At 35.6% G+C, this 19,677-nt stretch overlaps 1 protein-coding gene across 5 annotated transcripts in view; it reads right to left on the reverse strand.

Annotated features, from left to right (window-relative positions):
• Nucleotides 1-19,517, reverse strand: part of drp2 (dystrophin related protein 2) — a 178,700-nt gene extending 159,183 nt beyond the window's left edge. For all 5 annotated transcript variants that reach the window (XM_051127562.1, XM_051127561.1, XM_051127560.1 and 2 more), the window contains exon 1: nucleotides 19,028-19,517. In XM_051127562.1, coding sequence (XP_050983519.1) covers nucleotides 19,028-19,190 — 163 coding nt within the window. In that variant the 5' untranslated portion in view covers nucleotides 19,191-19,517. The remainder of the gene's footprint in view (nucleotides 1-19,027) is intronic.
• Between the last annotated feature and the right edge of the window lie 160 nt (nucleotides 19,518-19,677).

A 19,677-nucleotide genomic window follows, 5' to 3' on the forward strand; every position in this document is an offset into this window, starting at 1 on the left:
TCACTTGGTATAATTTAACATTTCAAGTTGAATAAACTTTTTTTGAGTTGAATGAACTTACATTTTAAGGCAGCCAGGTTACAAATTATTTTAAGCTGACTCAACAAATTGTTTTTTACAGTGTAGGTCAGACCATTGTGTTTTTGCTTCAAATTTTAAAATTACATTTTAATTTTACAATTTTAAAAAAGGTCTGTGCACAAAAATCAGATGTGATTATCATGCGCATCTTGTTAGTAATGCCGGTTCTGTGATTAGTCATAAATCTCCTTCTGATCACATGCATCACCGACAAGCTACGCAATATCAAATTCAAAATCAAGATATGTATCATCTCCGATTTTGAACTCAATACTGCATAGCTTGTCAGTGAACTGCGGCTCTGTGTAGTAAATGCCGAGTTTCCATCAGACAGCACGTGATGGAGATTTACGGCTAATCACAGAACCAGCATTACTGACAAGATGCACATGATAACCGCATCCAATTTTTTTGCACAGCCCTACAATCTAATTTACATCAAAAGCTGCTCATACTATATGTATGATGTTTGTTTGGATCGTGAATTAAAATGCAGTGGTTCTTCAACTGTTTTATGCATTCTGTTTTATATAAAGGCAAAAAAAACATGACTGTCAACTGCCAGAATCCTAAAAAAGTGATACAGACTTTTGATCAAACCGCTCAGCACTAGTCCCGAGTCTCTTGTGAGCTGGTCCTTGGAGGATGTTCCAAGTCTCTAAACTCTCTTCCTCCATGGAAGCTGCCGGCACTGAAGACTCAATACCTCTGGCGCACACCTGGCCAGTTACAAATACTCATGCTGAATTACCAATACAAGTCCTTTAAGAGTCAAACGGCAACCATGCATGAACACACACACATGTTAAAAAAGATTCAACGGCTTATCTAAATCTGCTCTGCATTTGAGAGTTACACAAAACAAGTCTTTACGTAGAGTATTAACGTAAGGCATTGGATATGCCGCTGACGGCCTGTATTTTGAAGATAACTTTTGATGTTGAGGCTCCATCAAAAACTGATGTGATGGGAGCAGAGGGAGTGCAGCACAGGAACAAGCCAGCCATTCTAACATCAAAAAATACCTGCTGTGAACAAACATTGAGGCATTATTGAAGGTAGTGCTTTGGCACCAACCTTCCTGCCATCCATTACAGCCTAAGCATCAGACGCCCCGGTGTCAATCCTCCGATAAAACCAACTCCGATGGGGAAACATGTCATTTATGAGAGTCATTTGCATTTAAATTCAGATCAAGAATTGAGGATGTCAAGCTGGAAGGCCATGAAACGGCAAATGAAACATCAATGAACTGGGAAAACTGTTACACACAAAATCAGATGACGATCAGATCTGCTTGAAGAGGCAAGGCGATAATAACAGACAAGGGAATGTAATGGATATTGAACTTACTGGAATAATTGTGATTGGGGCTTGATTATCTCGCAGAGGCTCTCCCTATGCAGGTTTTAGTATGCCAACGCAGTCAGACGGCTGGAATGAGAACAATGTCGTGGACAGTCAATCGCGTAGAGTGAATCGTGTAGATGATATTTGCCAAGGCTTAGTTAATGAATTCTCTCCTTATAAATATTCATTTAGTGTATTTACCAACTGGTTCGGAATCTAATTAACACCATCAAGCACTGGTTAAACAGACAGAGCTGCTAACTATTTCAGTTCTAGTGAAGAGTAGGCGGCTGGTACTTTCAAGTTTGCTCAAATCATTTTCATCCAATCTAGTGGTAATATTGTGCATTCAATGCAAGACAATCATTTCAAGAGGAACTGTCATCAATTTGCCTGCAGCTCAAATACTGTGCCCGCTTTAACAAGATTACAGCGACTGGATTATACAACTATGCGGCATTCTTAAATCTGACACCTCTGTCACAGATGTGAAGCCTAAGCGGAGATCGTCTTCATAAAAGTGGCGTGTTTAATGTCACCGCTATATATTAAACAGGCTATAAAAAGAAATACACAATGTGAGGAGATCAAATGTGCGCAGACAGTTTTTGCCTGCAGCAGCTCAGCAGTAAGACCTGGTTAGCGCAAGTAACTTAATACTGTTTAATTGAATCATGTAAAGACAAAAGCATCCTAACACTACATTAGAGGCACTTTGCCTGCCGCCCTAAAAACTGATGTTTTAGCCTTTCATAGAGGACGTTACAAATCAGTGTTTGCCCTCTGGAGGCAAAACACATCTCATATTGCTCACTAGTGTAGTTTTGTGCCAGGTTAACATTCATTTGGCTTCCTGTGACTCATCGCATTCCTCATCGAAACAGATCAGGAGAGGGAGAGAGCGAGAGCACTCAGAGGAGATCCGCTCTAAAAATAAAGAGGATAAGGCATGATTAGCATATACTTCCTGCCCCCTTACTTATGCCAGTGTCTCAGCAGACAGGAGGCAGCAGATTGTTTCAAATCTCCGGCCTCTCCGGAGCGCCGCAGGCTGTGGAAAACACAGCCCGCCCTTCGCGCCATTAGCGCTGTGACCTCCACGGTGTTAGATCAGGTATTGGGTGAGAAAGTCGCGGGGAAGAGGAGGGCTTTATCACGTGTTATGGAGGTGCCTGGTTTTTAAAAGCGTCCTCGATCGTCCGTGGACGTTCAAAAAGGTCAAAGCCAATCCGGCAAAAAAGGTCATGCTTTGACATAATCACACAGCTGAATCATTTTGGATCTGGTCTGTTGAACAGCTCGCAGGCTGTTTAGAATTGAAAACTTTTGGCTAGATGAGGGAGAAGGTCAAATCGTCGTGATCCGTTAGATACGAAAGGTTTCACAAGAGAGCTATCTGGAAAGATAGCAATCTTATAATTTCTCAGACAGTTAGATTAGCTGGAGGAATACGTTTGGACCTTTGTGAGTTCACCGTCTCCATAGGAACATAACATTTAACAGTCATCAGTGCTCTCGAAATGAAGCAACAGACGTGATCAAAAACCAGAAAATGATGAGAGAGATGATGAATGAGAAAAGAGCAGCTGACAACAACTGTTAACATATAACAAAATCATCCTTTAATCTGATCTGTTTCACTGTAAGAATAAACTGAACGAAAAGGCTGAATAAATTAAATAAAAAACAAAAAACAATTAAAAGCATAAAAAATTTAAAAATGCAATTAAATTGTAATGACTGATGATGATAGTAATAATAATAATAATAATAATAAAAGTTAATAATGCTTACACAATGTATTATTAGTAGTGTCACTATTATTATTATTACCATTATTATTATTAAAGATATAATAATAATAATTAAGTTAATGCTTAAACACTTAACATCATCAGTATTATTTAAAATATAAAATAAAAATATAATAATAGTAGTAAGAATTAACTATTATTATTATTATTATTATTATTAGTTAATAAAATTAATAATAATAAGAATAATGCTAATACACTTAATATTATTAATCATATTTACAATAATAATAATTACACAATTTATTAATATTATTTATTATTATTATTATAATTAAAGATATAATAATAAAATGAAAAGTTAATGCTTACACACTTAATATCATCAGTATTATTATTTTAAAAAATTAAATAATAATAATAGTAAGAATTCATTGTTTATTATTAATATTAGTAGTAGTAGTAATAAATAAGTTAATATTAATAAGTTAATATTTATTATTACTATTAAAGATATAACAACAACAATAAAATTAAGTTAATTACATGCTTAATAAATGTTATTATAAATATTATTACTATTATTAGTTAATAATAGTAATAGTAATAAATAGTTAATATTATTATTAATCTTATTTACAATAATAACAACAACAACAACAACAATAATAATCATAAATGATTACACATTTTTATTATTATTATTTTTATTGTTAAAAATATAATACTAATAATAATAATAATAATAATAATGAAAAGCTAATAATGTTTACACACTTTATATTATGGGTTAATAATAGTAATAGTACTGATGTTAATAATGCACTTTATTAATTTTATTTACAATAATAAAGTAAATAATTTTTAAATGTATTATTATTGCTGTTGTTGTTGTTGTTATTATCATTATTATTACATTAAAGGGATAATAAAATGAGAAGTTAATGCTTACAAGTTTAATATCAGTATATTTAAAAATAAAATATAATAGTAAGAATTCATTATTATTATTATTATAGTTAATAATAGCAATAATAATAAAAGTTAATGCTAATACATTTATTAGTATTATTTAATATCTTATTTACAGCAACATAAATAATAATTATAATAATTATAATTATAATGACAACTGTTTAAATTGAGTTAAATTCAGTACAGACATCTTCAGTGATATACTGCCAAAAGCTTCAATGAGTCACATAAAATTTCACCTGCAACTATAATTCATTCCATTTTTCTATTTTTAATACTGCAGTAAAGTGATGAAATTTTATATAAAATATGGAGGAGCAGTTTGAACAATGTTTTAAGTATCACAGCGCCCTAGAGAGATGGCAAACAAATGGACTGCATTAATAACCCAACAATAACAAAGACCAAAAATTAGATGCTGTAGGCAAAACGAAAATATTCTGCCCTCAGTTTCTTGTAATGGTAATAAATGGTAATTTTCGTAATAAAGATCAAATGCTGTAAAGAGTCACAGCTGAATTAAAACTGTGCAACTAAATACATTCATACATTAATTCTCAAACGATGCTTGCCTTCACATGCTGTCAACAACCGATGCGGGGGAAACTGCCAGGTTTGAGACAAGTTGTCTCTGAACAACAGGTTTCGTAGATGCTAATTAGAGAAGAAAGAATAACTTCACGCCTGTAGAGGTCTATCTGTCCTCCAAATCAAAAATGAACAACATCTTGATCGGAAATGATCTGAAACCATTCCCTTTTAATGAATGCCGCCTCTCCCCTCCCAGCCCAGCCGAGAAACCAAACAATGTAATGACATACGCCACTAATGAAGAACATTCTCTGATGCAGACTCCAAATAAAATCAGACAGAATTAATTACAGTGAGGCGGACTGACCTTTTCAGCTTGATAAATCATAAAGCGACGTTAGGCCTGTGGACACAGAATGCCTAGCTTTGATAAACAATATCCTCCCTCTTGTATTGACCCGAGAAAAGCGCCGCACAGATATTACCAAACTGAGTCATGACTGAAAGCGACTGTCTGTCCCAAGTCTCTAAAGTATTTTCTTTCTGGACCCATCATATATTGCATCAATTAAGCTATCGTTTTTTCCAATCGTGACGCATTCCATCGTTCCATCTCGAGCCCAAACAACCTTTCTTTGGGGAAAATGCACCCCATGGCTTTGAAAAGAGTCTTTTAAACTCATTTCTAAAGCAGCTGCATGTTCTGTATACCTCCTCATTAGGAATTCCACATTTCAATCACAAACCTATTCACAGAAATCATGATTGACTGGAGTGGGAAAGAGATTGGGCACTTGACAGTTGCCAAAGAAAGTTTTTACCAATCCAGAGGTAAAAATCAAGCACAAATCTTTCATGACCCTTTTCTGATTTAATATTTGAACCTGATCTTTAAATGTCAACTATATAGGGATGTTTGTTATTGCTTGCTTGATGTTAATAACAAGGTTTTATTATCTCTTAACAAGGCAGCTTTTAATGAAAATTGATAATGATGTTGTTTCGTCATCAGACAGGATTAAGAAATGCCAAGTTCTGTCATGAAACTCTAGATGGCACAGCCTGATGGGTTTTTAACATGACTGATGATATTCACAGCGTTACACGACTTGGCACAAGCTGATTGGTTCATGTTGCATATGCAGCCAATGAGCTTACTGCCTTATATTTAAATGGCTGGTTAGCATTCACTCACGCTTTAGGAGTTTCTCTGAAACCCTCCACCTCCCCAGCTCCACCTGTATAGATCTGCTACGGGTTATGCTATTTGTGCAGCAGCAGTATGTCTTAAATACTCACAGCACCGTATTGCCATATGCATTGGCAGTAGCAACTTCCTGTACTTGCTTGCAGCAGAAGCAGCAGAAGCAATAATCTACAACTACAGCAATAAGCAACAGCAGCAGCAGCAGCATAGCATATCTATTCCACCAAGACCAAATATACTAACAGTGTCATATGCATTACTAAGCTAAAATCTTCCGGGAGTTGATAGAACTTGTATTTTAAACAGAAGCAATGGTTTAGAAGTTAAAGGGGTCATCAGATGCCCATTTTCCACAAGTTGATATGATTCTTTAGGGTCGTAATGAAAAGTCTATAATATACCTTGGTTAAAAATTCTCAATGGTTGTGTAAAACAACACCCGTTTTACCTTGCCAAAATCAACTCTGCAAAAATCATCCCATTCTGGTCGAGGCTGCTTTAAATGCAAATGAGCTCTGCTCGCCCCGCCCCTCTCTTCTCTCTGTGGAGTGACGAGCCTGTTTACTTTAGCCGCATTTAGCCGTGTTTAGCTGCTAAACTTGCTAACTAGCACATTTTTAGGAAAAGGTGATCGCAAAGATTTAAAAAAAAAAAAAACCTTATACTCACTTCTGCTGCAAGTGAAGCTGGATCACGAATGATTTGCGCAAACATAGAAGGATATATGTAGATCGGGAGTCACATTCTCTTCACAAACAAACGTAATCCACTGCATCTTCAGCAGCTCAGATGTGACGGCACACCGACAGGCATCTGAGAATGGTTTGATTTGAAAAAGGAGATATTATTTTTACAGATTAATTAAAAACCACTGCATGAATTTTTATCATTATAGGGTAGATTTGTACATACTCTGCCAACACACATTCATGTTCAAACAACATGTAAAAGTGAACTTAGCATCCGATGACCCCTTTAAAACATCTTAATGATGGACTTGTTTTTTGACAAACATGCAGCTTTTTGCTTCACAAGACGTTAAATGATGGATTATTGTGATGTTTTTATCAGATGTTTGAACTATCATTCTGACGGCACCCATTTACTCTGATGAGTTAGGCATATCTAGAATCTCTATATTTTATTTTACCATGAACATACAATTATGCACTGGTGAGTGATAAAGATATACTACCAAAACAATTACATTTACTAGGGCACTATGAAATCAGTTTTTTTTATAGATTCCATTTTCATAGACTCCATTTTAATGCTTAAATTAAATTTTACTAATCAAAAAGCATGTCTAATTAATTGAAACCATGAAACTTACAATATTTAACAGCTATTTATTAAAGGTTTTACAAAAATTACATTTTTAAAGGGGTCTTCGGAGGCATAGTTCACTTTTACATGTTGTTTGAACATTAATGTGTGTTGGCAGTGTATGTACACATCTACCATATAATGATAAAAATCCATGCAGTTGTTTTTAATTATTCTGTAAAAATAATATCCCCTTTTTCAAATCGAGCCATTCTCAGATGCCTGTCCATGTGGCTAAATATTCACTAAATATTCCTTTATTAAAAAATGTGTAATATTATTTTATTGGTAGTAGTAGTACTACTACTGTCAATACATTAAGTAATACATTTCTGTCAAGGTTTAAACCAAACTGTTATTTTGACGGGTTGCCGTGAAGACCTTTAAGTTTCTTTTTGCAAATGAAATGACAATATTGAAATCATGAAACTTACAATTTTTAACAGCAATTTATTAAAGGTTTACCAAAAATTTAATTGTTAAGGCCCTATGGAAGATGTTTTTTTTTTTCCACAAATTCACGTTTTTTTTTTTTTTTTTTTTTTAAAAAATTCTGTTTTCCATTCATTTATGGATTTAATTATTTCATTACATTTTAATAATTAAAAGAATCTCTAATTAATTTATTTTAATCAAAAAAAATAATAACAACATATATATATTTTATTTACTTCTTTTTTTTAAAAAATACTGTGTTGTGTATTTACATTTTTCTGCAAGTTTTGGTTTTTTCTCAAAAGAAACGGCTACTGAATGCTACTGAAGTGTCTCTCAGAGCAGTTCTAGAGATTGTGTTCATGTGTTCATGTACTCTTATTTTGATGTGGCAGAGGCTGAAAACACTGTGCCATTCATTCACTCAGAAACACACAAAACATGCAATATTCATATTTAAATAGTAGCTTTGCGTCTTAATATTCACAGACACTAGTCCATGTCGCGTTTTGATTTAAGTGTACTGACCTACTTTTGATTTATCCATCAAACATTTGGCAAATTTCATGACATTCAGTGTTATAAGTTAAATTCTGTTTTTATAACTGGATTTCTGCACCGCCAAAATCATAGAGCCCTAATTTAATTTTATTTGCCAGAATCTAAAGGCAAAAAAGAGCTCCAATAAATCAGTGTTAACAACCTGTGCACAGGACCAAAACAGCGCAACACCCCTTGACCTGAATGCAAAGCAAACATAAGGCAATTACATTCACAGTTGCTGATGACTATAATTAGCACGCATTAGCTTACACAACATTTGTTGGACTGGCCGTTTTTAAAACATTCACACCCGTTTAGATAGATACGAAACTGCTGTTTAAACGGTAGCTACTGTGCTTCCAGTGGAAAGAAAAATAAAAAACACAGAGACGGTCAAACATTGAAATTTGCTAAATGCATGGAGCCATTAAGACAAATTAAAAGGAATGCACTGCAGTAGTCCACTCTAATGCACTAATGTTATTGATTGCAAGTCATGGTACGAGTTTGAGTCACAGTCTGTAACAATATCACGCAGTAGGGTAAGAGAGGAGAGTGCTGCAATCTCTGATAATCCAGCTCTAAAAGCCCCTCCAATGCCAGTCTAATGCTGTTTTCTCAACCACTGATGCATAATTGGGTGTTTGTGGTGATATAAAAGTAGCTCTGTGTATAGGAGGTGATGAACTCTTCAGAAAACCAACAAAACGTTGGCTGCATCTAATTCTGCACAAATCATCTGCACAAAAATTTGGGGACTAAATATGACTTAAATATGACTAAATATGAGTCAACTGCCCCTTCGCCAAGATTCGCCCCCCTTCGTTACTCTTGCTATGTCCAACAAACGATGGCAGTCTCACCCCGCACATTCTCACACAGTGAAAAATACAAAGAGAAAACTTTTGTAAAATTTTGTTATTTTGTAAAAAAATACGAACAATAAATAGCGTTTTTTGGCTCTTTAATGTGTTGTGACAGATCACTGTAGTGCCTCTGAACTGATCATCTCTTCCTTTTTACTAGTTATAGCACAAAATAAACACCAATAAACATTAGAAGGTATGTTTTTTAACTGCAGAAAGACGTCAATACACACCGCTTTGCAAGTTCAAGTCCACCGACATTAATTTAGTCTCCTGTCTGATTTGTTTGTCAGACAAAATGGCAGATTCAGCATTATGATTGGTCAGTTCACCTGTCGATCAAACTCCTGGCTATTGTTAACTAAAAGTAAAACTTTAAAATTGTTTACAGAAATTGAAATAAAATAGAACATTAGATGAAAAAGTTAAACTTATCTTAAAAACACTTTGCTATAAGGTTACATATGTTAACATTAGGTTGCATTAGTTAACCTGACCTAACAATGGAAAATACATCTTAAAATGTTTATTAATCTTTGTTAATTTTATCATTTACTAATACGTTGTTAAAATCAAAAGATGTATCTGTTAACATTATTCAGTGGACATGAGCTAACACGAACATTGACCTTGTAAAGTGTTGCCAAAAGTTTAACAAAAACTAAACCTTTTGACGTATTTTTATTTTTTTTTTTTTTTTTAAGATTTTTGGCGTTTTTGCCTTTTATTGATAGGACAGTAATGAAACAAGAAATGAAGTGGGAGAGAAAGGGGGGACAAGATCGAGAAAGGTCCGGGAGCCGGGACCCGTGGACATGCTGCATGTCAACGCACTGTCCACGAGGCTATCGCAAGTTGAAATACTAAAATCACTACATCTAGAACTGAAAAAAAAAATTGGGTGATAAAACCACGCGATTTCAAATCATTCTGAAAATGACACTTCCTGCTGCCAGTTGGTGGCGCTGTAACTTTGACTTATAATAGACACATTTATGCGATCGGCATCATACATCGAAGAAACTGCTAGATCTTGATCAAAATCAGGTAAAGTATGCAAAAGTTATTAGACACTTCCTGTTTCTCATGTCATAAATTTGTCGCCTCGCCACAGACAAAATGTTCAAGATATCAAAAATCCCTCTGCAACTGTGAACCCCCAATGTCTTGAGATCATGTTGGCCAAGTTTGGTGGCAATCAGGTGAAAGTCCTAGAAGGAGTTTTGCAAAATCCAGAGCATGCACTTTTCACAAAACCTAAATAGCTGACTTCCTGCTGGGCGGAGCCTATAACATGCAGTTTGAAAGCTATTCAACTCAGTGAGATCTATATGTGTACCGAGTTTCATATGTATATGTGCAAATATGTTTACGATATGCAGCAAATTTTCTGACTGTGTTCCAGGGGTCGCCGTAGAGCCCCTGTGCTATGCCTGGGTCCCAGGTGTTACCCCTTTGGGCTTGGGCCCCAGTTAAATTTAAAAACAAAAACTAAAATTAAAACTGATAATATAAAAAAGTAGGACTTTCAAACGATTAATTGTGATTAACTGCATGCAAAATAAAAGTTTGGGTTTGCCTCACATATGTGTGTGTGTACTGTGTAAATATTATGTGTATATAAATACACACAAATTAATGTATATAGTTAAGAGAAATATGTTATGTACAAAATATCTTTATATATATAAATTATATAAAAAAAATATACTTGCAAAAATGCGTTTGTATTTATATATACATAATAATTACACAAGCATATATTAGGCAAACTTAAACTTTTATTTTGTATGCGATTAATCATTTGACAGCCCTAAAAAAAGCAAATACTTCAAACTATTCAGAAACTGTAGAAGAACACAACATTTCCAGTGAGTAAACATAGTGAGTAGCCAATACTTACATTGGTAACACTTTACAATAAGGTTAATTAGTTAACATTAAATAAGAATTAACAATACTTGTACAGCATTTATTAATCTTAATGTTAATGTTAACATCAGCATTTACTAATGCATTATTAAAATCACAAGCTGTTAGTCGTCATTAGTTAATGCACAGTGAATTAACATGAATTAACAATGAACAACTGTATTTTTATTAACTAACATTAACAAATATTAATACATACTGTAATAAATGTATTGTTCATTGTTTATATTAGTTAACACATTACAATAAGGTGTCATTTGTTAACATTACAGTGTTACCCTTACATTTCAATAGTGCATTCTGGGATGTTTTCAGTGCACTGGAACAATTTTGACTCCCTAGACAGTGTACTTTGTACTGATCTGGAGAACTGAAGAAATGAACTGGAGAAATTGTAGTCAGATTGCAGCCCAAAAACTGTCTACTCGTTACGCTTTAAATTTTAATGTAATCGAGCAATTAAAAGTTTAGCCAAAACACAACCGCCAACAACACCTGAGTCAGCATCTTCACCGTGTATAATAATGGTTACTACTATCTGTTCCATATTCCATCTGTCCTTTGTCAGTGTAAAAAAAAAGAGAGAGAAACTATAAATATTTATTTAAGGAGGTTACACTGCATTCTCGTCTAATCTCCCACGGCGTGTCAGCGTGTCTGACAAAACAGGAGAGCAAGGGTACATTCATCAATGTACCTGAGGATGACAGGGATGAAGAAATACTGCCGTTTCTCACTCAGCCACAGAAGCGTCAGGCTGATAGACTTTGCTGGATGCCTGGTATCTTTTCAGAGCACACATCTGTAATACTGAGACAGTGGTGTCTCACTCCATAAACAAGTGGGCAGATAAAAGAGAAAGAGTGACCAGGATTCAAGCGCAGTCACCCGATCGAACACTAACTCACCCTTTATTCAACTTTGTCCTTAAACGACTGAGTTCAATAAAGCTCCCTCTAACATTTGAAGGAAAAACAAGACTTTTTTCTCAAGTGACATCAGAATATCCGCTTTTTCTGAAAGACTTTTTGAGATTGTTTACTCACTATTAACTACTATCTATTCAGTCTCTTTTTTATCTACATTTTATTTATTATTCTAAAATAAAATCTTGCTACATGTACTGTGTTAGACTAACTTGTCACGGCACATATATCGTTGCTCTTTTGTTAGATTGCTTCTCATTTGTAAGTCTCTTTTTGTGTAAAAGCATCTAAATGACTAAATGTAAATGTGATGTAATTGAGCAATCCTGTTTGTCAGCTGTGGTCACCATTTACTTTCTGGTTGTGGAAATGAGCTGCTCAGACATTGCACCATCAGTAATTTGGGTTTCTGAAGCGAACTGATAAACCACAATCTCTAGCTTCCACTAGCTGTTGTACACTTCTACACAAGACAGTGGCGTTTCAGCGGACGGTGTGGGATGTAGGCAAAGCGTAAGCTTTGGTGAGAAGTTATGAAAACAGTAGCAGAGAAGAGCGCAGAATAAAACACTGGTCATGAATTACAAGTACAAATTGAGGATTTTGATTCAAACCAAGAGCACACATACAACAGTTAGCAGAATCTAGAGATTACGGTTTATAAAGTTTTAAATATCGATTTTTTTTTTTTTTTTTACACAAACACGTCGATTCTCTTCAGAAGGCCTTTATTAATTCCCTGGAGCTGTGTGGAGTACTTTTATGATGGATGGATGCACAGCCATTCACTGCCATTATAAAGCTTGAAAGAGCCAGGACATTTTTTAATATAACTCCGATTATATTCATCTGAAAGAAGTCATACAGTTGAGGTCAAAAGTTTACTACACCTTGCAGAATCTGCAAAAAAATAATTATTTTACCAAAATAAGAGGGATCATACAAAATGCATGTATATAATATTTGAATTTACAAACATTATCCCTGTTCAAAAGTTTACATACACTTGATTCTTAATACTGCGTTGTTCCCTGAATGATCTACATCTGTGTTTTTTGGTTAGTTTTCATACTGAGGTCAACTGAGGGACTCATATGCAACTATTACAGAAAGTTCAAATGTTCACTGATGCTCCAGAAGGAAACACAATGCATTAAGAGCCGGGGGTTAAAAACTTTTGAACAGAACAAAGATGTGTACTTCTTTTTTATTTTATTTTGTCTAAATATCATATTTTTTTCCATTTAGTATTACCTTTCAGAAGCTACAAGAGATACTTACGTGTTTTTCCCAGAAGACAAATAAGTTACATGTACCCTGATCTTCAAGTTCAAAAAGTTTTCAACCATGGCTCTTAATGCATCGTGTTTTCCTCTGGAGCATCAATAAATGTTTGAACCTTCTGTAATAATAGCATATGAGTCCCTCAGTTGTCCTCAGTGTGAAAAGATGGATCTCAAAATCATACAGTCATTGCTGGAAAGGGTTCAAATACACAAAAAGGCTGACAAACCAAAGAATTTGCGGGACCTAACATTTTTTCTGAAGAACAACAGGCAGTTTAACTGTTCAGGACAAGGGACTCAGGAACAAATATCACTAAACAAAACAAACAAACAAAATCACAGCTGTGGATCATTATCAGAATCAAGTGTATGTAAACTTTTGAACAGTCATTTTTTATAAATTAAACTATATTTTCATGTGTGTGTGTGTGTGTGTAATTCTTATGTATATATAAATACACACAAATTAATGTATATATTTAAGAAAAACACGTTATGCGATTAATCGTTTGCCAGCCCTAATTTTGTATGATTCCTCTTATTTTGGTAAAATAATTAACATTTCGCAGATTCTGCAAGATGTGTGTAAACTTTTGACCTCAACTGTACATCTAGGATGGCTTCAGGGCGAATATAATATGGTGTAACTTGAAGTTATGGGTGAACTATTCATTTAAGAAATGATCTGTCATTTATAAATCAGAACTGCAAGTCATTCACTGTAAATAAATCATCTTTTTTTTCTTTCCACAAATAACTGCAGCCTTGGTGAGCCCAAGAGACTTCTTACAGACCAGAACATTTTTGTATTCAATAAATAAATGGAATTAAAAACAAATAGTTAATTAGCAGATGCTTTTATCCAAAGTGAATTACAGCGTTCTTATAAGAGGTACAATGGCGATAACTCATAGTATGCACCACACAGGGCTCGATTCAACATACTTCTGGTCAGCAGCCCAGAGCGCTACCCACTACAACACACCACCCCCACAAAATGTGCTTTATTTTTTGCTTTGTGTTTCTAACCAACACAAAAACAAAACCATTTCAAATAATAGAGAACAGGCTTTGGGCATCCCCTTTGCAATTTAACATACTGCTGCAACTTGTGGAGACAAACAGCGTCCCCTTATCAATCCACATTAAGAGCGCCTTCTGAGTTTCAGTCTGAGCTGGTTTTCGGGAGCCCTGCGCATGAGGCCATGCGGTACAAAGCAGTAAATAAAACGCATAAATGTGCCACTGCAGACAACCAGCAGACACCAGGCCTCTCAATGTTAATAGGAGAGCATTGGTTACCCGAGTTTAAATAATGGCCTCCTGCTTCTATCTCTGGGGTCAGGTACCCTAGGTGGCTGGATTTATGGAGTTAGCAAATTGCTTTTCTATCCTCATTCTTTGCGCCTCTTTCTGTCTGCTCATCCTTTCTTTCAACTCAGCGCGTGGATGATGGAAAGGAACAGGGGGGTGATTGGCCTGTTTTTCACTACCAGAGAGAAGGACGTGTCTCAAGGCCAGGGGAAAGCACAGAAAGACGCTCATCAAAGGCTCAACTCTGACGACACGTTCCATTACCGGGACGTTTCTCGCAGCACTAAAATGCTTTATTCCAGCATAGTTGGGGATGAGGCCACCGGTGATGCTGCTGCCAGTCAAGAGTGATTGTGATGACCGAGGACGTGGCTTTTCAACTCTATGGGCTCTGAGCTGTATTTGCCATTTCCCTTGACTGCCGCTTCATATATCCTATCACGACTAAGGCAAACTGAGGCCGTGGGATCGCCGGCAAAAACATCAAAAGCCAGACTGAAGATAAACAAGATTACATATTTATATAACCAACATAATATGGTCCGTACCTGAGGAACTCACAAGACTAGAAGAAACCAGACAGATTTGTTTATCACGGTCTTGGCAAGGCACCGTATTGATACTCATCAAGCATTCCAGTCAGGTGTTTGTTCTAGTCCCATAACTTGTTCTTAACGCTATTCTTTTCTGCACTGCAAGCACTGGGATTTCCTTCAGGAAATGCAAATCTAGTTTATTTAAACCATATTGAATTATGGCACACAGAACCTTCAGACCGAACTCTGAAATGTTTACTCTCCTGCCAAATCTGTGTCGCCATAACTCCTGACATTTTTAGATCACTCCTAAGTGAGGCAAAACCAAAAAACAACAAGGTAAACTTCCCCTGGTAGTTCTGTGTGTACAAGACGCTGTCTGAGCAAATAAATAATGTAGTTCAAAAGCACATGCTGATGATGTGCAGAAGTAAACAAATCACCAAGAAAATGAGTTACAATTCAGAAGTGTAGTGGCACGCACTGCACCAATAAATGTTCTTGTCAAAACACATTTCAAAGTGCATTCAAAACTGTGTCATCTCACAACACTTGCTGTTCATCACGTATTCACAATGACGGCTGCAAGCGAGGGAACGGACATGCATGATCTGGGGAGGAACAAAGAGGATTCTGACAAAGAAATAAATGTTGAATGATTGGTAAATGTATTTTCAGATTACACTAAATGATTGAAAATGCATGGCTCATGCAGTCTGAGACAAAAGAATCTCCATGCCGAGCCATTCGTGATTACCGCACTAGTATTTTAAAATCTTTTATGGAGATTGTCAAAGAGGATTTTCATTTGTAAGTCAGGTACCAATCCTTATCATATTTACTTGTGTGCAAAAATCTAAGCCTTACATGAATGAGAAATTTGCATTCACAATTTTAATGACTCTTCCATGACTTTGATGTTGCGTTCCCAGGTCTAAAAATCACATTTAAAATTACAGATATTTCCAGGTTTTCTGTGTTTTTTAACTCTGAACTTGAAAGAAACGGTGACAGTAAGGGAAAGGGTGAACTTAGATGATCTGGAAAGGAAAAAGGACAGTGAAAGGATTGTGACAGTGGAATAACTTTGAATGACTCATGTGAATAACAAAGAGGATGAGCTGATAACTCAGGACTGATGAGTCTTGATCATTTCAGCAGGATCAGTGTCTATCTAACACTCAGGCAGGGATAGACACTTATTATTTTTCCTCTTTTTGTGGCTGTTCAGCATGAACTGCCACCAGCTCCAAAGGCTGTCAGCGTTTCAAAGAACATCAAAGAATGAGTCACAATAGTGCTTTTAAAGAAGCTTCAACCTCATATTACACAGCTGTGCCACAACATTGAAAATTTATGAACGTGATTCTGAGACAAATGTCAAAACCCACACGCATTTCATTTTTAAAATGTGAAGCAATGTCTGCCTAGAAAGAAAGAGGAGGGGAAATCGACCGAGTTCTAATAATTACACAGTAAAAGACAGCTAGAAACATTTCCAGTGTCTGTGAGAAACCAAAACATTATCAAAAGATTTATAAAGGAATGATTCCTATGAACCGGTTCTTTTTAGTGAAATCAAAAACATAGCCGTTTTTCCCTCTGAATTAAAAACAAAGCCTGACTAAATTAAAATACTACGAGGAATCTATATCTGAGAATCAACGACCAGTGTAGCCTGAAGGAATAAATCTAAGAATAATATGACTGAAAGAATGACTCTTATGTGTCGGTTCTTTTAGTGAATCGATTGCTGTGTCTAGTCTCATGCCCGATTGACTCTTATAACCAGGTTTGTTTTAACAAATCAGTAAACCATTATGATTTAGTCCGAATGGTTACTTAATCTGACTCATTCACAGGCAAACCATAAATAAAATCAAAATAAAGAATGAACCTTATGAGTCGGTTCTTTTAGTGAATCGATTGCTGTGTTCGTTTTAGAAAATCAGAAAACCATTATGAATCAGTGTGGTTACTTAAAAGACTACTATGTTGTAGTTTAAAGTCTTAGATTTAATACAAAAAAACACGAGTTTTGTTACTGTAATACGCCCGAAAGAACAAATCTTATGAGTCGGTTCTTTTAGTGAATCGATTGCTACGTGTAGTCCGAAATCTGAATTACTCTTATAACCTCGTTATAGCAAATCGGAAAACCATTATGAATCAATCAGAGCGAATAGCTACTTAATTAATCCGACTCATTCACAGAAAAAAAATGCTGAAATCATAATAAAGACTACTATGTCGTAGTAAAGTCGATAGATTTAATAAAAAATGCCCAAGTTTTGTTACCGTTATAATATGCCCGAAAGAAGGGATCTTATGAGTCGGTTCTTTTAGTGAATCGATTGTTGTGTCTAGTTCCAATACCTGAATGACTCCTATAACCAGGTTAGTTTTATCAAATCAGAAAACCATTATGAATCAGTCAGAATGGTTCTTAATCAGACTCATTCACAGAAAAAACAAATCAATAAATAAAAAATACTATTAAATAAATAAATAAAAATAATAATAATAATAAAGACTTCTACGCTGTGGTGTGAAGTCGAAATATTTAATTTAAAAAAATACACGCGTTGAATCTTATGAGTCGGTTCTTTTAGTGAATCGATTGCCGTGTCTAGTCCGATACCTGAATGACTCTTATAACCAGGTTAGTTTTATCAAATCAGAATACCACTATGAATCAGTCAGAATGGTTAGGCTACTTAATCGGACTCATTCACAGAAAAAAAAAATAATAATAATTAAATCATAATAAAGACTTATATGCTGTAGTTCGAAGTCGATATATTTAATAATAAAAAAAAAAAATACACGTGTTAAATCTTATGAGTCGGTTCCTTTAGTGAATCGATTGCCGTGTCTAGTCCAATACCTGAATGACTCTTATAATCAGGTTCGTTTTGGCAAATCGGAAAACCATTATGAATCACTTTGAGCGGTTAGCTACTTAATCTGACTCATTCACAGAAAAAAAAAAACTCTTAAGTCATAATAAAGACTACTATGTTGCAGTTTGAAGTCAATAGATTTAATAAAAAATACACGAGTTTTATTACTGTAATAGCCTATGCCTGAAAGAATGAATCAAATGAGTCGGTTCTCTTAGTGAATCGATTGCTGTGTCTAGCCCGATACCTGAATGACTCTTATATCCCGGTTCGTTTTAGCAAATCAGAAAACCATTCTGAATCAGACTGGTTACTTAAATAATATGACTAATAATTAACCATTATAAAGCCTACTATGTTGTACTGTAAAGTCAATAGATTTGATCAAAAATACCCGAGTTGTTACTGTTACATGCGACATTTTATTAAAAATAGAAAAAAAAAAACTCTTTCATTTCAGTTCCTTCCAAATATTGGATTACATTCTTCCCTTTAAAAAAAAATGAAATACCTTTGCAAAATTGTTTTTCCTTGTAAATTAGACCTGTTCTGCTGAAATCTGAAATGATCTCATATGCCAAACGACTGCTGAGGGCAATGCAATAGGAATTGCATTTATTTCCCCCACGAATATTTCTTCCTGAAAAGTACTAAAAGAACGTCTAATGAAACCGGAATCCATAAGAATCTTAACTAGAACCCTTAATTCTTTAAGATTACCGTTCCCACAGGTTACATAGACACGCTTAAATCGGCTCATAAAGTCACCGGCAGATGACTGTCATAAGCAACACTAGCAAAATATTTTTCTTAATAGAGCATCGGACCAGATGATAAACCACAAAATCTGCTACACTGGCTTCATGTGTCAACCAGTAAAACAAGAAAGGCAGTTCACATCAGGCCTTTCTGTTTGCCACCGATCGCAGAGTTTGTATTAATAATAACGGACATCACAAGCTTAATTTATCCAGCGTCTCTGAACTGAAACTAACGGATTCGCGTCAATGTAACGGATCTAAGCATCGTCACACTTGTCAAGCACAGCAAATAAAGTCCTACCTTTTTCTCCGAAAGGTGAGAAACTGCGAAAGTGGAGCACTTCAGATTTCCATTTTACACGGACGCTCAGATGAAAAGCGAAAAGCTGCGGGATGAGAGTGGAGAAGTGATGATCGGGCAGTCGGCGATGAACGAATAATCTCTCATACATGAACAAGGACATCAGCAGAGCAAGGTAGATCTCGTAGTTTTGCGCTCGTAGAATTCATCGTTCGAAGTTCTACACCTGCCTCAATTCACGATAACGCCTGAGCTGTAATCCCGGAGGTGTGCGCGTATTCTTCATTCACTCCAGACGAAGTTTGCTGGACGGCATCGTGACGCGATCGCGCTGAAAATAGCACGAACCAGAGAGGGGACACATCGTCGGGAAGCATCTCCAGAGCCCATCATAAACACGAAAATGTGTCACGCAGAGTTGAAGGCGCTCACGTTTATGAGACTGGCTGTAAAACGTAAAGCCGTAGAGCTTTGCTCTCACTGCCTTGATGCTGAGATTTCCTAGGATGCACTTGAACCAAGTTACCTAGGGGAAGCTTACAGTGGTTCTGTGGGGACAAACAACGGTCTTTATTGGTTTTCAAAGAAGCAGGCTTTAGGGTTTGATTTAATTAGAGACAGAATGTTTATGCTTTGCATTGAAATCACAT

Source organism: Labeo rohita, chromosome 14 (genome assembly GCF_022985175.1).
Source record: "Labeo rohita strain BAU-BD-2019 chromosome 14, IGBB_LRoh.1.0, whole genome shotgun sequence".
In the NCBI taxonomy this organism is placed as follows: Eukaryota; Metazoa; Chordata; class Actinopteri; order Cypriniformes; family Cyprinidae; genus Labeo; species Labeo rohita.